This window comes from Haplochromis burtoni, unplaced genomic scaffold (genome assembly GCF_018398535.1).
Source record: "Haplochromis burtoni strain Fernald_Lab_line unplaced genomic scaffold, NCSU_Asbu1 Contig_98, whole genome shotgun sequence".
Classification (NCBI taxonomy): domain Eukaryota; kingdom Metazoa; phylum Chordata; class Actinopteri; order Cichliformes; family Cichlidae; genus Haplochromis; species Haplochromis burtoni.
This window is the reverse complement of record NW_024582459.1, coordinates 1,911,511-1,937,291: the sequence shown is the minus strand read 5'-3', so window position 1 is coordinate 1,937,291 and position 25,781 is coordinate 1,911,511. Positions and strand designations below refer to the sequence as shown.

The window sequence follows — 25,781 nt, the reverse complement described above, 5'->3', positions numbered from 1 at the left end:
ATCATTGTTCATTATTTCAATATTTTAACCCTAATATTGTCCTGGATTTGACTCTCATGTCACTTTGTTTTTAAGGAGCCGGCGTCAGATGAGGCTTCCAGTGAGGAGGACCCTGAAGCGTCCTACAGCGCCCTCCGCAGGGGAGTGGAAAGAATGAACAGTGACTGTGCACTCCGAAATCGCAAGAATACGCACCACTATAAGAAACACTACACTGTGGAGGTTAGCATGGACACATTAACTCCTTCGCAGGAAGCTCATTCATTCATTTATACTGGACAAATTCAAACAAATGACAGTCATTTTCTCCTTTCTGTCAGGATGTCCCAAAGTCTGGTACCAGCTGCAGCTCCAGATGTTCAAGTCTGAGGACTCAGGATTCAGAGAGTACTCGACACGAGTCTGAGACCGAGGACCTGATGTGGGAGGACTTCCTGCACTGCACTGAGTGCCGATCGTCCTGCACGTCAGAGACAGGTGAGAGGAAGATGTAGAAATCATCTGCTGGGTACTAAAGTCATTTAAACTCAGACGCATACCAGGGTTCATACGGGTGCTTGAAAAATCTCGAGTTTTAATATTAACTTTAAGCTGTTAGATCCTCAGGCGGGTGTTTTCTGAGCTTTCTGCTTGAAGATGAAATGACCAAAATAAATGGAGCATTTCTCTCCCACTACAAACTGTGTGTGAACAGTCTTGGTAACAAAATACAGCTAACACTTGTGAGATGTCATCAGAGGTGTAAATATTACTGCAGATGTTACTATGTCCAAGTTACTGTGACTCAAACATAGAAACATTTGATTTTTTTATTTCCTTCACCTAATTTTTTAAAGTATTTTATAGCATAAAATCTGCTTTGGTTCATATTTAAATCCTATAACAAAATATGGATATTACCTGTGACACTACTCATGTCGGCACTTATATTTAGGAACCGATTAAACGTGATCTCCTCCATTTAGCCCCCATTTTTCTGGGCGTGGGTGTTTAACTAGTTAAAAACAAACAAACATCTGTCTCCTATTTTTGTGTCACACAGGAAAGAATCATCAATATCTGATGAAAAAACTTAATTTGGCCTTGCTGTGTGTTATTGTGGCGTTTGGTGAAGTTTTCTTGTTTTGTGGAGTTGTTGGTTTATTTTTTTCACAGTGGAGATGAATGTCTCTAACAAGTTGATTTGTTCACATTTGCACATCTTAATTTTTAAGAGAAATGTGTTTTTTGAGTTTGTACACTATATCCATATAAGGCAACCATTTCCTTTTTCAGTGTTTCTCTGTTTTAACAAAAGGGGAACAAAGGACATTTAGGTCGACCTGAGATGATTTGTTTTAATTTTTACATGGTCTTACTGAGGGGATGGTTTTGGGATTTTTTTGGTAATGTGCTGGAAAAGCTTGAAAGTGCTTAAAGAGTGCTTGAAGTTGACTCTGAAAAATGCATATGAACCCTGGCATACCTTCCGATGACTGCGTGTAAATAAGCACTATCGCTGCTCTTCCTCACAGAGGGAGAAGGAGGAGGAACGCCTGTGTGTCCGGCCAAGAAGGAGTACAGAGACGACCCTTTCCATCAGGTCTGTAAATGCTCTCACACTTGGAGTTTGAGGATTTGTGGATTAAAGTACTTAAAACTTGAGTAACCAAACTTTTTCAATGACTGAGGGAGGTTATTCATACTCTATTGTATTTCACACAGGAATAGAGGAATCTTGCTACTCTGTCTGTTTGCTATTCTTTAGACCAAATCATTACAATATCACAATTAGAAGAAAACAGTGAGCCACGACGTGCATAACAGTTATGACAAATTCATGGGAGGAAACGTCACATATGTCACTAGGATGACAGGAATTTTGGTCACCCTACTTTTACCTCCACTTTTAGCAGTAATAAAGCAGCGAAGTTTCACTAAATAGAGTAGAGAAGGTGAAGGTAGAAACAACTAGAGTCAATCATCCAAAACATTGGACGGTGCACAAAAGAGAAGACGATGGGTGGAGACGAGTGTCAGGGGTGATTTCTGACAAAAGGATGGCAGCAAGAGTGAAGGGGAAGGTTTACAAGGTGGTAGTGAGACCTGAGTACGATTATACAGGATTATATGAGAGAGATGCGAAGAGGAGAGAGAGAGTGGATATATTGGAGAAAGGATGTCGAATATGGAGCTGTCACACAGAAGGGATAGAGAAAGAGAAGCTTTGTGGACATAGTGGAAGAGGACATACAGAGGAGGATAATGGGGATGGGGTGGGATGATCTGAAGTAGTAGTAGTAGTTGCCGTGACGAGAGGTGTCAGTATTTAATGGTGTTTGGTTTCCCTGCAGGGTCACCTTCCCTGGCTGCACAGCTCCAACCCAGGCCTGGAAAGGGTGAGCGCCATCGTGTGGGAGGGAAACGAGTGCAAGAAAGCAGACATGTCTGTCCTGGAGATCAGCGGCATGATCATGAACAGAGTGAGTGACGCTTTCCATACAAGCAAAAAACACTAACGAGGGCACCGTACTCATGTAGTTTGTATGTTTTCACAGGTGAATCTTTACACTCCTGGAATCGGTTACCAGGTCTTTGGGAACCTAGTTTCAGTAGCGCTTGGGCTCACACCCTTTGCTTACAGGTAATCCATACTACACGTGTGGTCAGTATTTGAATAGTGATCCAACTGAAGTCTTTTGAACAGTGACAATCAGCTGTTATGGATGTTTTGACCAGGACAAAAGTAAATATCCAGAACATATCTGTGAATAATTTTATTTGAGAACGCCAACTCGCCTACCTATGTGGTGATTTCCACAGGTAGTAATTCTAACCGTGATTATGCAAAACTGTTTACTCGTCATAATAGCAGTTTTAATTTTTTTAACTGCGTTTTTAGAAGTTAAAATTCAGTTTGAATGATCATGTTAATGCCTGTGTGTTTAATATTGTTACATGTATCTGAAACAGTTTGGCAAGGTGTCATTTTTAAAAATATAGTAACTTAAGAATTTAAATGTGTGGATTTATTATTTTCCGACCTACATCCTTCTTTCCTATGCAGACTGGCTCAGTACCGTGACTTGGATCAGTTGACCACTCTCTCAGCCAATGAGCTTCTGTCTGTGGCGCTGGGGTGTGGGTCTGGTTCAGATGTCCTGGTAATCACCATGGTGACGCTCAGCTTCCTGGTGCGCGTTTGCCTTATCTGGCTCTTCTTCTTCCTGCTCAGCGTAGCAGAGAGGACATACAAACAGGTGCACAGATAAAAGCTGTTGTCTGCTGATCGTTTGCAAGTCGGATAAATGGTCCCTGTACTTACAATCACGTCGATGTTTCAGAGACTTCTGTTTGCCAAACTTTTTGGTCACCTGACTTCGGCCCGCAGAGCGAGGAAGTCTGAGGTCCCACATTTTAGGCTGAAGAAAGTTCAGAACATCAAGATGTGGCTGTCGCTACGCTCCTACCTCAAGGTACAAAAGTAAAAGTCTTAAATGTACAACTAGAAAAAATTAAATGTTAAGTAAAGACACAAATGGAGAAACTGTTGCATTTGCAGAGACGGGGTCCTCAGCGTTCGGTGGATGTCATTGTATCGTCTGCTTTCCTGCTCACGTTGTCAGTCGTCTTCATCTGCTGTGCTCAGGTAACTTCTGAAGGTGTCAAATCAGCAAAATATACAAGTTTTTGTTTTTAGTTACAAAGTGGATAAATCATGGAGAGAAATGTTACAAAAAGTGTTGCTCTTGCCCTTTCAACTTTCTGCAGGTTTTTTTTTGTTTATGTTTTTTTTAAATACTCAAGTCCCCTAAAATGAGAACCAGCCGATTCATTTATGTCCTCTGTGATGGACATTTTTGGTCTATATCCAGGGGTGCACATAAGTGGTCCACAGGTGTGCATTCGCTGTCAAAATAAAAGACGCGCACCAGATAAGAAGTTGCAACGCGCGTTTGCGTACATATAAAAGGCAGTGTTTTTGTCAGCTAGAGTGGGATTTTCACGGCACATTCTGCGCCACATCTCTGTGCGTTCATCATTTGTTTGCAGCCAGCTCACCTCCTGAAACCACTTTTCTGAGAATACGTGCTTCTTTTGAGGTTTGGACTCCTTCTGACATTTCTTTGGAGGTGGAGGAACACCAAAGTAATTGCTTAAAGGAGCTTGCTTCTTCGACATCTTTAAGAGTTCTAAACAAATGTCTGTCCTCCTTCAGAAAATCGTATGTACGCAAACGCGCGTTGCAACTTCTTATCTGGTGCACATCTTTTATTTTGACAGCGAATGTGCACCTGCAGACCACTTATGTGCACCCCTGTCTATCTTTTGACCAAGTCCTGATGTACTAAATAGAGAACATCGTGGGCTTTTCACTGATATCTCATGTGTTTGTATGGGCTCTTTTTGCTCCAAAGAGGCAGGAAATCACAAAAAGTTCAATGGGAAGATTCCTCTACACGGTTCTCAGAGTATATTAAATTGTCATTCTTCGGTTAGTTGTCTTTAATCTACTTTTTTAAAAAAAAACAAACTCTAAACTACAGCTCATGGACTCACAGTGACCTGGGTACTAATTATTTCAACACTTCAAGGGAAAAAAAATCCCTTCTAACTAGGAATTTATGCTTCAGCAGGACACCTGCACTGTAGCTACGTCGTAATCACAAACCCCCCTGCAGCTCTACAGCGTAACCTGAAGCACACTTCCTGAGACTGAGACTATATGTCTCATCAAAGCAGCTTGCAACTACTATGCACCATCAATTCTTGCTATTCAAAGTGTAGAATCCTCTCGTCCATGGGAAGTCTGGACCCTCATGTGAACTTCCGGGGAAAAAACAGCCTGCATAAGCCTAATCACACTATAGCTACCCACCAGGTAGCTCATCAGTATATATCATGTAGCCCAGTTTCACTAACCCACTAAACTTTGCTGCTATTTTACTTTTCACTGTTTGTTTGTTTTTTGGCACTGAAAGAATTAGTGTTTTAACTTTCAGTGGCGCCGCCATGCTTGTTTGCACTTAGGAACTGAAGGAGTGTTTGACATCATCAGCTCTGTTTATAAAAGTGATCAAGCAGATAGCACTGCAGGGTAATCTGGCTGTGCCCGTTATAGTCACTTTAAAGATGTTGTAATCAAAAAGATTTTATCTTTACCTGAAAAGCTGTGAGGCCTCAAGATGTTACATAACAGCTTTTTCCACATTAGCCAGTAAAACAAGTTTTTATTGGCTGCAGAGCCTAAACCTGCACATGATGCAGACGAGTCTTACATGTGTTGCACAGTTTCTGCCACCAGGGGTCAGTCATACAATTAGCAGGACAGTCAGCTCAAGTAAAACTGATCTGTAAAACTGATAAAGAGCAAATATGTGAATGCATCGACCTTCAGAATAATTATTTTGGGACATTTACAGTACTTGTGCTGTAAAAAAAGGGGAAATGAGTTGAAAGACACTGCAGCTTGTTACAAATGTGGCGTTTCATATACATTAAAAAAAATGTAATTACAGTATCAGAAAGTCTGTGTTTTATTTTTGAGATAAACACTGAACAGTGTGTTTATCTCTCTTCCTCCAGTTGCTCCATGTCCATGAAACGTTCCTGGACTGTCACTATAACTGGGAGCTGGTGATCTGGTGCTCCAGTCTGACTCTGTTCCTGCTCCGCTTCGTCACTCTGGGCTCGGAGACCAGCAAGAAGTATAGCAACACCTCCATCCTGCTCACTGAACAGGTACACACACACACACACACACACACAATATACACACACACACACACAAACACACACACACAACCACCAGACACACACACACACAATATACAAGTATGATCAGTGTCGTGTCCAAACTCTGACCCTGATCCACTGCATTTCTCACAGATTAACCTGTATCTGAAGATGGAGAAGAAGCCAAACAAGAAGGAGGAGCTGACACTGGTCAACAATGTTTTAAAACTGGCAACCAAACTACTCAAGGTACACACACAGTCTCAATATCCTTTCTTGTTGGTCATCTGGCACCAACTGCCCCTGCTTTTACAATCTGACTCTTTTTTTCTTCTTTTCCTTTTCTCCAGGAGTTGGATACTCCGTTCAGGTTGTACGGTTTGACGATGAACCCTCTGCTCTACAACATCACCCAGGTGGTCATCCTGTCTGCTGTGTCGGGAGTCATATCTGACCTGTTAGGATTTAACCTGAAGGTAATTTTATGTGTAAATGCTCTTTAGTCACATGTATCTGTTCACGTCTGTCCTGTGGTGGAGAACCCCCCCCCCCCCCCCCCCCCCCAAAAAAACCCCTCTGTCCTTTGAGGAAGTAAAACAGTAAAGGTGCAAAACAGACAATGTGGACTGAAAATCCTTTTTTAGCACCAAAAATGAATTTCCAGAATTTGTTGGGTTAAAACGTGTCATAATCTTGCAGTGTAAATCAAATCCCTGAAAGATGAGTTTGTGATGGAGAATTACGTGTGCTGAATTCTGACCTATGAGGGAGCAGATGAGCACTAATTTAAAATCAAAGGCAGTTGTAGACGGGCTTTCTTTGCATTAGCTGGTTCAACAAAAACCTGAAATCCAGGCAGAGATGACGGGTGTCACAGCAGCGTTTCTGATTGAGGCAGCTCAGGACGAGCTCGTGTAACAGGGGGTGCTTGGAGTGTGATTTCACTCGTCTTCCTCACAAAAATGGATTAATTGCTGTCTACTTTCGAGATATTATCACAGAAACAGGTGACAGATATTCACAAAAGACAGGCTATAAAAATTCTAATTGTAAAAGCCAATGATGCTGCAAATAAGAGATCTGTGTTGTAGAAAATGTGAATTCATAACTTAATATTTGTTTTTTCAGTGGCTCTTAGTGCTGCCATTTGTCTGTCACATATTCTAGCATATTAGAGCTGATGGATTTAAACACTGGTGCATTCAGGACTGACCGTGTCTCAAAACCTAATGACAGAGATGTTGAAATCATGTTAGCTCCTACCCAAATTAAAGCAAAAATTACTCTTTTCTATTCTGTGTTATATATTAGCTGTGGTTGCAGATTACGATTAGGCATGAAAACATGTGCATGGCCAGCTGAATGCACGAAAAGTTCCTGTGATCATGCAATTTTGCATTTTTCACTGCTGTAACTTCACAGCCTCCTGTGATACTAGTGAGACACAGCTGATCCAGGTTTCTTTTGCAAAATGTTTTCCTTCAACAGAAAAGGTCCAGCTCAGTATTAGCAGGGCGTACAGTACTGTGCAAAAGTGTTTCGCCATGTTGGCAAAACACTTTAGCTGAATCTACAAAAATGATAAAGATAACAGTTTGATATGAGCCCAACTTGACAGAGAACAAAACAAAATGCTGTCAACATCCAAAGAAGAGCTTCGAATGTCCTTCGAGAAACATGGAGAACTATTCCTGGACACCGCTTATTAAAGAAATTAGAAGAAAGCTAATAAGCTGACACCTAATCTGGCTCCTCCTGCAGCACTGTTGATCTTACCTTTGATACCTTTCCTGCGTTTTGTTGTTAAACTGTAGCTGCTCATTGGCTGAATTCTCCGATTCGAGTGTCTGACGTGTGTTCGTTTGTTCCCGTTCACAGCTGTGGAAGATCAAATCATGACAGTGGACTGAGAAACGGCGTCAACACTTCACTCTCACTGACTGGCTGAACGCTCGTCCGACTGGCCCGACCCACCGAGAGACCGAGCCTCAGCCTCGACATATCAGAGTGCTTTGACCTTCAACGTTTCCACTTTGTGCAATTCACAGACTATTTATTTACCCATTCAGTGTTTATACCTAGGCTTTATTTGAATTCTAGTTTCTTTCATGTTTTTGTGTTTTGTGACACAAAGTTCGGTTTTTACCTGTCAACAAAAGTGTTATGAGTGTTTCCCCTAGGTTACTGCTTTGGAGGGGAGACTTCTCGCTTGTTTGTTTTTTCCTCCCCCCTGCTCTAAAGCAAATCTCCCCTGTCGTTTTAGACGGATCAAGACTTGTTGGGATGCTTTTTGCATTTACACACATGAAGTTGGCTTCAACAGGAGTAACGTTATCTTCACAAACAAACAAAAACACAGTAGTGTGCTTATTTCCCCCTCCCCCACATTTTTTTTCCTCTTGCCCCCCCCCCAGTTGTTGGTAGGGGGAACGCTGTGTGAACATAAATTATTATTAAGTGATGGTTGAGGTTCTCAGCTCGATCTGCAGCTTTTCATTTTAACTCATTTGCAGGCAAAAATATTTTATTGTATTTTTTCCCTTTTTTTTTCTTTTTTTTTTTTGCTTAAACTGAATGTTATTTATATGTTGAGTTTCAAAACAAAACAGATTTTAAAAAAGCAAACGTTAGTCCAGTGGTTTTATTCAAACAAACTGAGTTCGTCAAACATTTTTTAATTTTATTACAAACAAATACTGAAGGTGTAACATGCTCTTTAAGATAGATAAATGCTCCACACGGACACCTTTAGATCAAGCTGCTAACTGGTTGGGTTAAAAACATTGCTGGTGTCTTGCACCTGTTCACACTGAGGCCACATGCAAATATCTCTTAAGGGAAGTTAACAGTTCCATTCTCCAGGTATTTAAAAGCAAAACAAAACTAGAGAGCAGATGACATTTACCAAAACCAAAAGGGAGAAAAGCGACACGGCCGCAGACGTGTGAACAGAAAGAAGACTGAACATGTCTACAGTTATTCTTCACTATTAGACGGCGTGACCTGAAGCAAGACCTTTCAATTTTTGCTCCAGTTTAATATTACGAGCCTCATCAGTGGTTTCAGGAGCATTTCCAGCAATACGCGAGTAGATGGTAACACTTCCCTCAGAGAGCTGACACAGCATCTACTGTGTCCGTTAAATTTGCAGGTAAACTGGTTTCAAACGGCTCGACGGTGTCACCCGTCGGCTTTCTTTGTTCAGAACACATGCAAAGCCACGTGTGCTTTATTTCCCAAAGGGCCGCATGAGAAACACTGTCGTGGAGGGCTGCACCAATAAGCTGAACTCAAGTCTGCTCAGTATTTTCTCTCTTTAAGCTGCAACTGATAAGAGTAGATGTTACAGTTAGGCAATAAAAATGTGAAGTGGGGATAGTAGAAAGGCCAACATTTTATTGTTGTTTGATTTCAACATTCCCCAAAACTGAAAATAAGTCTAAAGTTATACAAAGTGCTACTGCTACTTTGCTGGTAGTTTAATTAATGGAGCTTTTCAGTTCTTGTTTCTTGTTCAGTGAGAGAGATCCAGTCGGTTTTGGGCCTAAACAAGTGCATTAAAGTCAGATTCAGTATCTGATATTTATTTTAACACTTTGCCCAGACTGAGCCACCTGGCAGCTGTGTGGTAGCTATGTCCTCTGAAAGTAGAACAAACCATTTTAGTTGCAACATCAACGAAAATTAACTCTGACAGAAATACCACTTTCAGGTCTGGGTTCATTTCAGTCATATCTTATTACGGTTCAGCTAGAGAGGGGCACATTCTCCACCAAACATTGACTCTTATTGTTTACTTTTTTTGGGCGATATCTCACAAAATCGCAACGCTGGTCTTGACTGCTCTCTCCCTGGATGTGTCGATTTGTAAAAAGTCAAGTTCTTGTATTTCTCTTTATGATTAGTCTTGTAATAGCGATTCAAACATACCAAATGACCACACAGCTTTACTTCTGACTTAAGTTCATATTTAGACAATGATAAACAGCCACATCTCTTAAAACATAATTTTATTACCACTGTATTTAGTTGCACACACATGAGTAAAAAAAATTTTTAATTATCATGGGCCACCAATGGTCAGATAATGCCCACATCTGCTCTAATGTATCTTCAACCCGCTAACGTGTCGATTAACAACAGCCAGTAGCTGCATCAATTCATCTCTAAGTTGAGGAAAGCTTACCTTGGGCCCCACCACTAGCTGCTTCCTGTGTGGATGCCCTTTAAATACACAGATGACTGGACCGACAAAGATTTTTGGTAAATCTCAAACTGAAGTTTTAATGTTAAAATGTGAACTGATAACTGCAACTTCTCTGGATACTTCATATAACAGCATAAAAATAGGTTGCCAAAATGTAATGTGTCCAACAGCTCGTTAAGCAGCGCACCTGCATAGCAGATGGTTTCATTATCGACTCCCAGTCCCAGATCAAACTGTTTCAGCTGTCCTAGCATGAAGAAGACAATCCCCAAAAAGCAAAATGTTGGATAAATGAAACGGAAACTCGTACTGGAGATCTCTGCCTCTCCCTTCACTCCACCAGGTCAAATCTCAATTAGAAGTTCATTCAGATAATAAAACTGAACCCTAAATAAAGGTGATCACAATCAACTCAGATATTTTATAAACTGACTGGACTTCACATAAAATGCTGTTGAACGCTCGGAGCTCCTTTAGACGTTGGTGTGCACGATGCTTCAGTGAAGTCTTTCTTGTGTGTGAACAAAGACATGCACTTTAGAAACACGTTCTCAATGGAAGAAAAGTTACTTTGTATCAACAATATTTTTTACATCACTCTGTGTGATACAGTTTGTGTGTGTCTGGTGTTATAGCGAATGCTAGTTCAGTGTGTGTACTGATGATTTGTGTGAATTAAATCCGAAACGGTACGTGAAGTAATGATGCCCACGGAAAAGAAACAAATGGTTGCCTCGGTTCACTGGAGCAAGCTTCATTCATAAAAATGCGAGCATAATCATCTTCAGAGTGTTTGAGGAGGAAGACCAAAGTGCTTTTCATTTAACTGTATTTGTTTGTCTCTTCTGGTTAAAGAATGTATTTATAGCGTTCTGGTTTTAAGAATATTTCCTTTTTGTTCTTTCATCATTTATTTGTACAGGATGTTTGTTCCTCACCTCTTTAGAAAAGGCATGCTCGACTGTTTTTGTTTTTTTTTTAGCAACGAGACTTTTGAATCACGTATATGAGAGTGAATCTGAGGAAAGGACTGTGTTATGATGCTGTTTTCCAAAAGTCTAAATATTTACTGTTTTTTCTTGTGAACTGGTCTTTCAATAAGATCTGTTTTTATATGAATAATTTAAAAAAATGGACGTTAAATCCTTTATTCTTTTGTTGTTTAACTGTTTGTGTTATCCTTTTCCTTCAGTTGTTTAAATATTTATAGTTGCACTTGATCAACTGCTTCTTACGGCAAAAATATCTAATCAATCAACAGATCAGTCATCTCTGAATGTTTCCAGACTCTTAAAGAGATTACAAGGAAAAGAAACTGCCTAAGAGTTCAGACGGTGTTGAAGAATAAAGGTGCTCATCTTCAAGCTTGTCAATTCCATTTTTGCCTTAATATTGCCATGTATGTGTGCACATTTCAAGAAATCACAGCACCCATTTCATATTTTCCTAACAAAATATAGAGAAATGATGGATCCATCAAGACTTTTGCACTTTTATACTTAAAACACATTTTAAACACACATTAAATTTAAAAAAATAAGGAAAATTATCAATAAGAAAAGATTTGCAACTGCAGGTTTTCTGTCTGAGCAAGCTGGATAGTATAGTGGTAAGATTACACGCCTCTGGAGACGGTGTCTCAAGTTCAATTCCCACATGCTGGCATCTCTATCCAGTAAGGTGTCAGCAAAGCCTGCATCAGGTGATAGGACGTTGTTGAACCCCAGAGCAGAGGGTTACATGAGCAGTTACTTTGTATTGACATGTATGGAATCTTTCATACCCTACACCCAAGTGTGGGTAGAAGAAGGATTGTAAATCATCTACAACCTAATATTTTAAAACTTGGAACTCAGCTGCGGCTTAAGTAAAGTGTTATGTGATGCAATCTCAGTCTTGTGTATATAATAACACTTCCAAAACAAAGTGACTGCTTCAAAAACCTTTTTATTAGAACAATACAGCAGATATAAAGGTCTATTGCAATCAAACACCACCAGAGCGAACTGTGTGCTTCAGACAGTATGCCCTCCCCGAGAGAAATAATTTAATATAAACTAGAGAAAAGAAAAAAGAAACAGAAAAAAAATGGAGATGAAAACAAAAAATTCTTCTTGCGATGCAAAGACGATCGATCAACTTTCATTTTACTTGCACACCTAAAAAGTTTACACATCCCCAGAAACACAAGCTCAGAAGTGTTTTATTGTGCAAGTTGTAAGATTTTGGTATAAACTTGAAAGTTCATCTCGTGTTAATTAATCATGAGCCCTTTAAGTCGGAACGTTTGGAGGGAGGAACGTTTTGGCCCTCGCCAAACGAAACGAAACAACGAAGCAAACGAAAGAAAAGAAACACGTAAAATTAAAGCTTGAAATGCAATAACAGCAGTGAACAAATGAAAATGCAATCCAAAAAAAAAAGAAAACAAAGAAAGAAAATTGTTTTCATTTTAGTTTTAAATACTTGTGGTCTGTGGACATGAATCTCATCAAGAATGATGTAGGAGGAGCAGAAACTAATGATTCCAGTTTTACCTAATTCTGGGGCCGTGTTTACAAAAATATTGTGAAAAGTATCATTTATGCGTTTTAATAAATCATTTAAGGAAATATTAGAAAAAATAAACATATAGTGGTGGAGCAAAAATAAGCTTTAGGTTGAATTCAATCAGAGAAAGAAGATGCTACATATTTAGATAACTCATAAATATATAATCATAGTTTTTGATGTTAAGACGAAATCTGCGTTGCTCGCCGTTTGTAAGGTCTTCACGCCTGTAAGTGACTCCCGTGTCGCCACTGGAGACGGCGTACTATGTTTTGATAGGATTTGGACGTTGTGCCAATAAATTTTCTCTAAAACCTCCCCCACCTCGTGTCCTTACACAAAAAAAAGTTACTTGAAGCGCCTCCCACCGAACACTGGAACAAGTGTAGAATTGACACCTCTCCCCCTCGGCTCTAATTGGTTTACCCATCTATCATATTTATTCTTGCCATCATTTTTTGTCATTTTTTAAATATATATTTCTTACAAATCTATAACCCAAAGTTTAGAAATCTTATTTACATGGAAAAGTTGTTATTTTTGTTTGGTTTTTGTTGTTTTTTAAATTTTAAAAGTGACTATTAACCCTTTTGTCCGCATTTGCAAAGCTTCACAATGAGAGAAAGAATCAATTTTGCACTCAATTCTCCCCCCCCCCCATACTTTCATTTGTTTGCATCCTCTAAAGAGGCAACTTGGAAAACAGCATTCAGCAAAAAAGAAAAAAAAGTAGTAAAAAAAACAAAAACAAAAAAAAAAGTTTGGTTTTTTTTCCTTTTTAAAGCATGAATCACGCTTCTGCTGGAAACCAAACCATTAATCCAAGAAGAGAGCGTAGGGAGGTTTGAATGTCTGGTATCCTCCCGGACAAAAGGATTACTTCCTGGAAAGAGTCTCAGAAACTGCTTTTATAAAACACGCTGTCACAGAAGTGGTTTTATAGTCAAAGCAAACGGAGCCAGAGGAAATGGGGACAGACAGGCAGACAGAGTTGGATTTAATCGCGTCCTATGAGAAGGACAAGCCACTTCGGTCTTCAGTTTGGGGGTGAAGTGAGTGTGTATGTGTCTGTTCGTGTATATCTGTGGATGTAAGAACCAGTGCCTGACACAGTTTTCACTGTGTCAGTAAATGATGAAAGGGTCAGTGTATGTTTGTATGTGTGTTAGAGATTGCCATCCTCAGTGCAGCCTCCTCCTGCCGTGAAGCGAAACTCCTGCAGGTTGGAGACGCCGTGGAAGTGAACGAAAGCCCCGGCGACCACCAAGATGTGGAACAACTGATGGGAGTGAAACTGCGGAGGGAACAGCAGGACATAAGAATCACGGTGAAGAGTTTCTAATCCAAGCATGTTTCCTTACCGGCGGCAGACACTCACCCAGATGTCACACTTGCCGGGGAAGAACCTCTCGGGGATTCGGGCGGCGTACAGACAGGCTCCGGTGATGTAGAGCGTGGCCATGAGGAACAGCCAGCCCATCTGGCCAATGGTGGTCGCCTTGATCAGACCCTCACTGATGACAAAGTGCAGGGTGGGAACCACGCCACTCAGACCAAGGCCCACAAACACGCCTGAACAAAGAATGGACACAAAGTGAATACACAAGTGAGCAGATATAGCAAGGGCCGCTTTAAGAACATCGACTGTCAACCAACTTAAACCTGTAATAACAGATTTTTTGACTCATGGATTATTAGATTAGACAACCAAGCAAGTAACACCAATCTTAATTTTTTTACTGAAAAGATTTTAACCGGTGTTGAGTTTGATCTCTATGGGTAATCCAGCTTCCTTAGCTACAACAGCTGCCATAGACTCCAGCTGCCCCTTATTTTAAATTAAAATGCTTTTATATATTTTTAAATATTTTTACACCAAATCAATCAGAGCTACGTTGAGCCAAAACTTAGTGCCACACCTTAGCAGCGAAATATGCAGTTTATGGACCAAATATGATGTCCTCTATTGTAAATAACAGGCCTGAAGCCACATGACCACAAACCCAACCCATCCTCACTTATCCCAATCTACCTGCTCTGACTCCTCTGTACTGCGGAGTGGCAAAGAAGTCGCACTGTGATACGGTGATGGCAGCCAGTCCTAGTACACAGACCACTATCAGGTAGATGAAGCAGGGCTGAGGGGAGCAGTAGAAGGAATAATACAACCAGGGGACGAAGGAGCCCATGATCAGGAAGGCGATCCCACTGTAGTCCAACCTGGAGACACAATAACATCGTGAGCTTACTGCTGAAGAAAAGACGTCCCCAATACAGCATGAAGACTGAGACATTTCTTACTTGGAGAAGACTCTGGACACGCCCTCAGAGTGGCAGTAGACTGTGTGGAAGAGCCAGGAGAATGAAAGGCAGAGGATGGCTCCCAGGAAAAACATCCCGATCACCACCTTCTCTTGGACCGGAGCCACAAAAGACATGTTGGGTCTGAACATGTACATCAGGCCCAGACAGAGGAAAAACAAACAGCCTGCAGAGAGATGAGATGACAGGGTAAGATGGATATCAGTGATATTAAAATGAAAAAGTATCAGGACTCACAATTTCTCCACTACAATGACGCCGAGGTGCACACTCTCACACGCCACAAGGTGGCAGCAGAGAGAAGAACAAAACTTGTTTATAGAGGTGTAGAAGGAAGGATAAAATAAAGAGTTTTAAAAACCTGGGATCAACTACAACTCTTCCACTCAAGCAGAAAAATAACACACTGGATTTCTTGGACCCATCTACTGACGGCAGCCGCTTGGCTTTCGACACACACGTTTTTATGCAACGTAACAAGTTAGCCGGTTTGCACAAGGTTCTCTGTTACCTAATGAAGTCTGGATAAATATGCAGATTAGCTGAAGAATAAAATAAGGAGTGGAGTAATACATTTCAGAAATACACACAGGAAAAAACAATCCCACTCCTGTAATTCCCAGCCGTTAACCCTAATCCTGTTCTCGTGGTGTGTGTGCATGTGTGCGTCTGTGCATGTGTGTGCGTGTGTGCTCCAGTACATCTGCCATCTCATCATGCCTCAACATTTTTGCAGAGACAATTTAAGATTGGGATTAAAGGTTAAAATGAAGAATACAGAAAGTTAAAGATGCACAAAAGAATTGAGTTTTAGAAAACTCTCAGTGTGTGCGCATGTGTGTGTGTGTGTCTTACCTAGCAGGTGTGTCCAGATGTTTCCCGTCTCTGTGTGGATTCTAAAGATGCTCTTGAAGCAGGCGCGAAACGAAGGCATGGGAGGCCTGTGGCCGTGAAGCAGGAAGTCGTTGTCCTTCAGCCAATCGGGGAGTACATCGTGAGGAATGACGCGCCACCGACCCTCCCACATCTGATTGGTTAATTAGGGAAAAAGAGGAAACATCTACATCATGATCTGGTATGAATGGAAAACTGCTGCAGTTTACTGGACTGGAGTGCAGATCAGGAGTGTCAAATGACAACTATTATGTAAATAAATATACTGACTCCACCAATTTACATACAGCTATTTTTAGCTACAGGACACTCGTCCAGGCTGTGCTGTTTCAAAAGCACACACTCTAATTCTTATAGTCGCGTGATTATTTTTATTTCGACACAGTGACGCGTCTTTACATCACAGTGTCGTAACTGTTTGCATCTGTATGTATCAAGAACCACATCTGAAGAGCTTCCTGCGGGGTAACAGTGCTGGCCTTTTTTAGCTTTATGCTCTTAAACTGCACTTTAAAATTACTGAACTCTTTTTTTTAACTCTCCGTCTTTTGAAACACATTCTGTATAAGCGATAAAAAAAAACAAACAAAAAAAAAACTAAGCAAACACAGAACTCTACCGTAGCTGTTTTTATGGGTTTATTGCTGTCGTTTACTATGTGGCTTTATTGAGTGTTGTTATAAAACCTCCTCAGTAAAGCAAACATACCCCAAGGGAGGAGTACCTAATTTAGTGGGCGGTGGAATTAAAAGGTGGAGCGCTCCCTAACAATCTTTTCAGATAAGTTAAGACGAGTTAAGACGAAGGTCTGAAGTGTGTTTGTGAATGTGGGGGGTGTTGGGTTGGTTTTTTTTGTTTTGTTTTTTGCACCTTGTGTACAAACTCCTCCATCCTCTCCATGGCGTGGTGTGCTTGCAGGAGTGGAGTCATTCCCATGAAGCCTTCATCACCGTTCCTCTCATCCTCCTCCTCCTCCTCCTCCGTTTCCTCCTCTTTTCTTCCTCTGTCATCCTCTTCGCTTACCCTTTTCTTGTCGTCGCACTCTGGGACGCTCTGCAAAGAAACACACACACACACACACACACACACACACACTTAGTCGAAGAGGACCAGCTGTTTTCTGACACCTTTACCATGAACCTGCTCTGGCTGCACGCTACCCAGTTCAAACATGTGGGAGCTATCATCGATCTAAGCTTGTGCAATCCTCCTCTCACATGCAAATTACATTCAACATGAGTGACAAGACTCATCATGGATCCTTTCTTAAACCTACTGCTGACCAGTGACTGGAAGAGCACACACTGTACAATGTGATCATACACTGAGGATATTTAAGACCACTTTCATCTGAAGCTAACTGTAGCAAATTAGAGTGTTTGTTTTTTTGGTTTTTTTTACCAGTGAACAGCTTTTTAATTAAATATTTTAAGTTTCTTATTTTCTAAAAGTTGTAACTCTCCTTTAGTTGTCTTGTTCAAATCTTATATACATGAGTGGCTTCATGTGCAACACTTCAGTCAATGTCAAACTCATAACTGTGTTTAAATGTGCTATGTTTAAACAAAAAAAACTAAAAAAAAAAAAAACTATATATATTTTTTTTTATATAGCACCTTTTGTGCAAGTATTGCAGTTCAAGGTATATAATTATTAATATATAATAAAATATTGTAGTGGTAAGTAAAAATCCAGATGAATAAACCAGCAATAAAAGCTAATATTAGTTCAAACAAAGTAAATAAAAACAGGGTTTCGACACTTCCAGCTGCTCTCAGACTCAAACAGCTGAAAGCCTCCTTGCAGATTTGTGCCCGTGCAGCTGAGGCGCCGCGCTGATTCATACGCTGTCAGCACGCGAGACAAGTCTACTGAAGCAAGACGATGAAGTGTTTAAAAATAAGCCAAAATGTAAAATAAACTGACCTCCCTTTAATCTACTTCACTATTCAAACCAGGAAACATAACAACTTATTTACATTCATAAATTTACAACTCGAGAATTTAGCTCCATCGTTTTTCTTTTCGTTCTACCTTTAACGCTGTTACTGACAACTCCTCAGACAGTCCGTGCAAAGCTTTTAAACTGTCCCATATCCCAGCATGTGGTGCACAAAATCTATAAGAGAATACGAGCATGCAAAAATACACATTTTATCATCCCTATCTGACTGCATACACAAACAAATCAGATTAACAAAACTGTAAAAGGAAGAAAATTAAAGCTATTGTGTAAAGAAAACAAAGCCATTTTATTATTAAATCGCTGCAGTCCCTGTTTGTCTGAGCTATCATTTATAAATAGAGGCTTAAACAGACAGTGTGAATTCAATCCAACACAATAGCTGTCACCGCTGGGTAGTCTGTGGCAGAATTAATATGGCTAGTGCTTTGTGATAAATACACAGTCATTCATCATTACTGACACGCAAACAAACAGTCGCACACAGTTAAGCGCTCGCCGACACACCGATGATGTGTGCGGATTCAGGTGGGAAAGCTGATAAGTATTAAGGCCACACATGCATCAAAACACATACACTGATGATTATTGTTATTTTTTATTCCTCTTAACAAGCCACAGATTTATTTATGTTTAATAGGAGATGATTAGAAATGGCATCCCTCTTGTTCTTTTTAATACTCCAGAGGAGCAGGAAAAGGCCAAGTGAGGAAATTAGGGGAAAAGTGGCAAGACAGAGAGGGACACGAGAACAAGTGGGTTGCAGAAAGAGGGAGAATGAGAGTCCTGTTTTATATATAATGCATGACTAACCCCGTTTTTAAAGACCCACCAGCAAAATACACTGCAACAGCAAGGTCTCTGCTCATGCACGTGTGCCTACTGACCATGACATGCCGTTTAGGAACTGAAAGTGAACGTCTCCGAAGTTTATTTTTCCTTGAATCTGTGTGCACACAGTGTTTAACCACACATGAGAACAAATCAGAGGCCGCAAAAATGCAAGGAAGGGACAAAAGCTTCCATCACACTTGAGGGCAATATTTTCATGAATCTGCTGTTTCACCTAACGTTGATTCTCGGTGTACTTATGTGCAAAGGACCTAGTGCACTATGTCAGCAGAGGGTCTCTGGGTGACTGCCAAACAATCACGTGTGCCCTCCGGTCTTTGCATCTCTCATGGATAACCTCTCATGTGTGTCCATGCATGCAAGTAATACAGGTGTGGCCTTAACTTCAGGTGCTGCCAGTCTGGTTGTGGATTGTGAGATTCTTGAGTAACTCTGTGTGTGCACACGTGTCTGTGCACAGCAGGAACAACAGCATGTCCTCTAAGGTCAGGATTATGCTCGGTTGCAGATGCACAGACGGACGAGTAGCTGTTCTTGCGATATTATATCCTCGTCGGCTTTTGAGACACGTGTGGTGCTCTTCGCTGATGTAGAAAGTGTATGACACATAAGCAGCACAGCATCTACTGCAGTTATCAATACAACTACTGTCATCTCATGACCCGACTAAAATCCCCGATTAGTTTTGGATGCAAAGCGCACAGTTTATTTATAATTTATCCTAGCAACAAGCTACTCGCCTAACCTGTCTTGCTGTAATTTGAATCCACGTGAATATCAGAATAAAATTATGCTAACATCATGTGAAAACAAGACTGAATCTTGTGACTGAGTTTTATCAACAAAACTTCACCAAACAATCTATATGTACGACAACGCTGAAGCCCTGAAGTAACGCCCGCACATAACACCGTGGGACATAATCTGTTAGAGTGTTTGTCAGAAAAATAGTGATTTAGTACAATTGACCTCATTTTTAACACTTTTTTTTAAATAAACCAAAATTAGCCTCTTGAAAAATAATCAGAAATGAAAACTGCAAGTTGCAGACCAAGTATGTTAAGACATTAGCAGGTAAAAAGTTCTATGATGTGCATAAGTGGAATAGTATTCAAGTATATGGCCACCAGCTAAAAATAATAGGACATGCACTGTGACAAGTCACAGTCACATACTTGCTTTATAAAACATGCCTTGTTCTCCTAGTCACACCCATTAATACAAGCACTTTTTCTATGCTCTAGTGCTTTCTATCCAACATCCACACATTCACACTTCGATGGATGCATTAGAGCAACTTGGGTTACTATCTTGCCCAAGGATATTCTGCATACAGACTGGAGCAGCCAGAGATCAAACCACGAACCTTCCGATTAGTAGACAAACTGCTCTCCTGCTCTGAGCTACAGTATGCTAGCTTAGTAAACTTTTTTCCCCCTACACAAAAGGTTTGATTACAAATAATAAATGACTGAAAAGGCCGTTTCTGTTACCTGGTGTGAAGCTGACATTTTGGAGGCTGTTTTCACACGACCGTAGAAATGTTGTTATTAAAATCTGCAAAAACAGCTGTTAAATCCTGCCAGAGTGCTTTCCTGCTCTGATCGTGAGAAGCGGGTTTAATATGGGTATTCTGTAGCTGGTAGTTAGCAGCTTTCGTCTTTCTCTGCCACGTAAAAGCTGATGAAAGAGGCTGATTGCAAAGAGGAAGCTATGGGTGTCTGCGCATATTCTCAGGAAGAAAAATACAGAGAAACTGAAAATGACCGACTGCCAGTGATGCAGGCACAGAAACTTTTTTTTGCTTTTCTTGTGAAACATCAGTTCATTTGAAATCAGCCACAGTGCTGAGGTTTAGCAGCAGGCGACGCAAATAGCCGAGCTGCCAGCTGCTCAGCTGAAGCTGCTGTAATCAGACCTAAAAACTGAGAGGACAGGAGGAGGTCTGTCACAGCGAAGCAGGACAGTTTTCCTGGAACTCTGGGCTACCCCTCACACACTTGTGCTTACATTCAGAGATAAACACGCCTGTGAAAAAGCCTGAACATGTGACTCAGCTGCATGGTTGTCAACAAGGTATTATGGCAGAGGTTACAGAGTCAGATTTCGCTCTGTATAGGAGAGAGTGCATGTCTACTGATATGATCCCATCTATCCAAAAAGCATTCATTCTTATCTCGGTGAGGTCACCATGCACCAGCTCATCGTGTATGAGTAACAACACAGTCCGGAGGTCAGCGAGGCCCAGATCGTTGCTCGTCTGGCACAGTCACGTGTATTTTGTGTAAACGTGTCACAGTTGGTGTCATGTATAAGCTGAACACTTCTCCTCTCCATTTTTTGGGGGGTGGAAAACAAATTCCCGAAGGACAGTTGGGAGCTTCTTCCCAAACACTGAATAAAAAGAATTGATAGCATGTGCAACTTGCAGCCCAAAGCTGAAACGGACTTATTCATATGGCTCATTCTTCCTGCCCAACAGTCCAAAACTCAAAGATTAGCCGGAAACAGCAAACACAGTGTTCACATTTGCAAAGCTAAGCCTGGTACATGTGTTTACTGAAAATAGAAATACCACAAATATACATATATATATTTTTTTTTATCTCATATTGTAGCAAAATGCATCTGTGTCTGACACACAAGGTAAATAACCTTATCAGTGCAGTGCAGGCACGCTGAGTTTCACCAGCTTTGTTAAGTGATGGGATGTTTTAATGCCTTAAGTCAGTGGTTCCCAAACTTTCTTTGCTAGGCCCCCCTTTGTTTTATAAGAAAAATGTTCGCGCCCCACCCCCCTTCTGATGCGTGCATGCAAACACATCCTCCAGCCACACACACCCATATTTTGCTCCATTGCGGTTTCTTTCACACCTCAAACATTTAGCAAACAATTAAGCAAATACAAGTAATCTGCAATAAATTACAGGTAGTAATAAAATACTCTACTAACTCTTTTACGCTACGTCCGCACCTACACGGGTATTTTTGAAAACGCAGCTGTTTCGTCCACACGTAAACGGCATTTCAAATCACCGAAAACTGAGATTTTTTAAAACTCCTTTTTTCCGTTTACGCGTGGACGAGGAATACAAAGTTGGTCACGCAACGTCAAAGGTATGTGCCTTTTTTCACGTCACGCTGTGCGCCACGTTATTGTTTACATGAGATGAATTGCAGAATGGCAGATAGTCAGATTAACAGTATTTTGTCTCCATCTTCAGTTTTTAAACGCTTGCATATACACACGCAGTTACTGTCCCTCCATTTAGAAAGGCAGAGGAAAACCAATTATGCAGGCGAGACCTACCTTGGCACTTGTGCAGGTGAAACCAAAGGGAAGATATGCTTCACCATATTTTCTAGTCTTTGGCTTAGAATGAAGTTGGTTTGGCGAGCCCCACACTTTGGGAAGGTCTGCCTTAAGCCATTTTAATTATTCTTTTTTAACGTGGCAGTATTTTAAGAGTGAAATAAAAAGGTTATATATTCTGTTGTGATTTCAATTTATCAGTCTGTTATAACATGGCATGATTAAAGTGGGAGTGGTTGTTCATTTTGGATGTGTTACATTTTTTAAAGACTAAACAAAGAGATGAAGGGATTGCACAGTTATTTATTGCAAGAACGTTTGTGAAAATGAATCAAAATGTGCTGTATCTGGGATCTCTTAAGATACTGAATAAAACCTAAAAAAGAAAGAACGAAAAATGAATGTTAGAGCATGACAGCAGAAAGACTCGCAACACTTTTCCTCTGAGCATGAGCTAAAAAGTTGGTCTTGGATGATATATAGACACAAGAAGAGGAAATCCCTCAAGGTATCGGTCTGCTCAAGATTAAATGAGGCGGTTTTTCTTAAAAGTCCCAAAACAGCAATATTGCCCAATGCCTCACACGCTCACACACACACACACACACACACACATAAAAAGAAACATATATCCAGCTCCCCTCAGGCTCATTAACTACCCTATATGTATACCTGGCTAATGACTTTCTCCTGACTAATGATGGCGCACATGCACTTACACACACCTACATACACATACTGTGTTTGTAATGAATGATTAGCTTCTCTAGCTTGGTCAGGGGTGAGCAAAAGAGGTTCACCATCCTCCAGTGAACTTTAAACTACATGGTCCAACTCTGAGGACCAATGACACAAGAGTTGGAACTTGAACTGGTGTTGGAGGGAAGTGCTCACACTTATACACGCTAACCCTTGCACAGCACAATAGACATGTGACTCACACATGTACAGCTGCTCTCTTGGGGCAGTAAGGGTAAACACGCACACGCACGCACGCACACGCACGCACACGCACGCACGCACACGCACGCACACGCACACGCACACACACTGCAGTGCAGTGCAGTGCTCCAGTGGTCACAAGACAAACTGTTTGTGCAAATGAACGCAAGTAGGCATGAATTTGCAAGTCCAGCAACAAAGTCCTAGATTTTTATCAAGCTGTTCACAGTTAAAGACCTTGAAGCAAGTTTTTTTTCCTTCCTTGCTTCACTGGATAAAGAATGGAAGCTCTGAAAGCCTTACCAAGCTGGGAGATTTTTAAAAGCAGGGGATTTTATTTGCCTTCTTACTGATATTTTCACAAACAATGCTGGTGGGTTACTTCAAAATAGAAAACCCTCACTGGCCACTTTGTTCAAATACTCAATCAGCCAATCAAATGGCAGCAACGTAAGGCATTTAGGGAAACATTTAGGGAAACTTCGAAATTACATTGTTGGCATTTCAGAAACTGCTGATCAACTGGGATTTATTATCTCTAAGCTTTACAGAAATGGTCTAAAATAGATAAAAACATCCAGTGAACTGAAGTTTCTGTGACAAAATGCCTTATTGATGTCAGAGGTCAGAGAAAAATGGCTACAACCAAAGTATGCAGAAGAAAAGATTCACATCATGGATGTGCAGCCACTGTGATGCTTTCGTGTCAACATGGACCAAAATCTCTGAGCAATGTTTCCAGCATCTGGTTGAATCTGTGTAACAAAGAGTTAAAGTGGATCTGAAGGAAAAAGGAGGCCCAACCTGGCACCGGCAAGGTATAACCAATATACTAACTGGTGACTGTAAGTGCTAATTTGTTCCCCACAATGTTCGAGGGTTTAATGAATAATGACTAAGAAGGATGCTAGAATTACTTAATGACTGTGATTGTGGATGACAGGTACAAGAAAAGGAAGTAAAAAGTGATGTTACATTAACCTGAGATGGATAAAAGTTTAATAAAAAAACAAAACAAAAAAACACCCTGACGAAGTGAGGATGTTTGAAGACGTCATTCGTCTGTTGGCATTTTCCTTTTACGTTGTTGTGTGTACGTGACTGAAAACAAATTCCTTAGCCGTGTCTCATTCAGCGCTGTGTGTACTACATGTGTTATGAGAGTTTGTCATTATTTGTTATCTTAGGATAAACAGCTTTTTTAAAAAAAACAAACAAAACAAAACAGAGGACATAATGTTGACTGAGTTTATTGGGTTCTGCGGATATTTTTGTTCCTATGTGGGATATTTTCTTATTCCTACTCAAATTATTTTCCATTATCTCCATTATGAAAAACTTTAAACTGGACTGGACTCATGTAACAGATATTACCACCTTAAATTCTTCAACATCTTAATTACTTTCAGTAAATTAAATGACCTGTAAAAAGACCCATAATTTGACTTTAATGATGTTGTGTTTTTAGCCCTTACAGGCATCTTTCATGACAATCTCTAACTTTTATGTTATTTCTAAAACAGTTATGAGCACCAAATTCCCTATAACACATAGTTCATGCAAAGATAGCAGACTGATGACTTTGGGATGTGAAACTATTGTTTCAAAATTCGTCTCTGCAACAGAGGGGTGTGACCAGGAAAGCACTCAAATGCCAGAATCCCACAGGGACAAGTTCAAAACTATCAGAAAAACAGAAACGTGTAAATTTTTCTGAACAGGAGATCATCTCCCTACCATAAAATCAAATGTAAATCAAACATATGAAATATATAGGTCACACTGACAAAGAAAAAAAAAAAAAAGTTCCAGTTTCACGGAAAACAGGAAGTGTAATACCACCCCCAAAACCAAACCGCACAAGCACAAACAACACATCTGAGAGAAGCTAACACCTGAGCAAAACACTTAAAAATTCAAATGTGGCCTGTGGGGTGTTAACACAGCGTGTCCCTGCTGACTGGGGCAGGGAGCCCCGATGCTGTCTCAGGTGTCTGTGTTCTGTTACAGCGGGTAAAAAGGCCAAACACAAGCAGACACACAAATACTATTGTGTTTCAGCTCAGTGTCCCACTGCTGATCGTCTTTCACAGCGAACAATAGAACAGCAGCTCCGACTGTATACACACACACGTTCAGTCTGAAAAAGGACAAATGGTGCCTCTGAGGGTGAGTGTCGGGCACATTTGTGTGATAGGTTACCTTCATATGGTGCTAAACACACTGATTTTTGGTAACATTTGCTTTCCTTCCACAAAGACAACTCTATATAGTACTAACATGCTTATTTCAGCAGCTGTGAGTTTTGGCCTTATTCACTATCCACATTGCTTGAGATTTTAGAGAGGAACCAAAAGTGAACATCAGGCAGTCCCTGAGGCAACCTCATCAAAATGCACTGCTAATTACTACACCCCAGAATGACTCATCATTGAGTCTAAGCAGCCTAGAAGGTGGTGAGGGTGTCAATAATAAGTTGAGGTTGGAAAAGCTGAGGAGGAGGTTCGTGATGAAAACGTGCAAAATTTAATTCTCCAGCAACTCTTTCTAAGCTGCTCAGGTATAGCAGCAGACTGCATTTGAAGTTTTATACACACAGCTTTGTCAAACTGCTAATGGCATAGATTGTGCTTTTTGTACTGGATATGCTTTATGTAAAATACTTCACAACTTTTCTGTCTCCAGGAAACTTCCCACTGAGAAGAGTGTTAATGTGTTACTTCAACTCATGTTTTATGTACTGCGCTTTATTTGTTTTATTTTTAATGGTTTAATGTTAAATGATTAAAGGATAATTCCCTAACAAAAGCACACTCGCAGAACTAACAACAAAGTAGGTCCAAAATGTTCCTAAACAGTTATTGGCATTTCTAACTTTATAATGCTCATTAATAAAGAAAAGCCTCGCAGCCTTTTTATGTTAAATTAAATATGCCGTTCAATAAACTCCAAAGGACACAAACTGAGGCCAGACTATGACCAAGTGATTAACCCTCAGTGCCAATTACTGTTTTTAATCGATG

At 40.5% G+C, this 25,781-nt stretch overlaps 2 protein-coding genes across 6 annotated transcripts in view; one reads left to right on the top strand and one right to left on the bottom strand.

Moving 5' to 3' along the window:
* The window catches only part of LOC102309407 (protein PHTF2), a 51,523-nt gene extending 42,129 nt beyond the window's left edge, over positions 1-9,394 (top strand). For all 4 annotated transcript variants that reach the window (XM_042222982.1, XM_042222984.1, XM_042222981.1 and 1 more), the window contains 12 exons: positions 76-222; positions 321-477; positions 1,515-1,582; positions 2,334-2,462; positions 2,538-2,623; positions 3,047-3,239; positions 3,324-3,455; positions 3,542-3,628; positions 5,566-5,721; positions 5,869-5,964; positions 6,066-6,191; positions 7,594-9,394. In XM_042222982.1, the coding sequence (XP_042078916.1) occupies positions 76-222; positions 321-477; positions 1,515-1,582; positions 2,334-2,462; positions 2,538-2,623; positions 3,047-3,239; positions 3,324-3,455; positions 3,542-3,628; positions 5,566-5,721; positions 5,869-5,964; positions 6,066-6,191; positions 7,594-7,614 (1,398 nt within the window). In that variant the 3' untranslated portion in view covers positions 7,615-9,394. The remainder of the gene's footprint in view (positions 1-75; positions 223-320; positions 478-1,514; positions 1,583-2,333; positions 2,463-2,537; positions 2,624-3,046; positions 3,240-3,323; positions 3,456-3,541; positions 3,629-5,565; positions 5,722-5,868; positions 5,965-6,065; positions 6,192-7,593) is intronic.
* Positions 9,395-9,521: 127 nt separating this feature from the next.
* The window catches only part of adipor2 (adiponectin receptor 2), a 30,392-nt gene continuing 14,132 nt past the window's right edge, over positions 9,522-25,781 (bottom strand). The window contains exons 1-7 of one of the 2 annotated variants that reach the window (XM_042222985.1): positions 19,997-21,406; positions 16,559-16,741; positions 15,650-15,821; positions 14,774-14,960; positions 14,505-14,692; positions 13,851-14,044; positions 9,522-13,766 (exon numbers count right to left, since the gene is read on the bottom strand). In XM_042222985.1, the coding sequence (XP_042078919.1) occupies positions 13,638-13,766; positions 13,851-14,044; positions 14,505-14,692; positions 14,774-14,960; positions 15,650-15,821; positions 16,559-16,741; positions 19,997-20,014 (1,071 nt within the window). In that variant the 5' untranslated portion in view covers positions 20,015-21,406 and the 3' untranslated portion in view covers positions 9,522-13,637. Of the gene's footprint in view, positions 13,767-13,850; positions 14,045-14,504; positions 14,693-14,773; positions 14,961-15,649; positions 15,822-16,558; positions 16,742-19,996; positions 21,407-25,781 lie in introns of those variants that run through there. The other variant, XM_005927244.3, reaches the window with a different exon arrangement.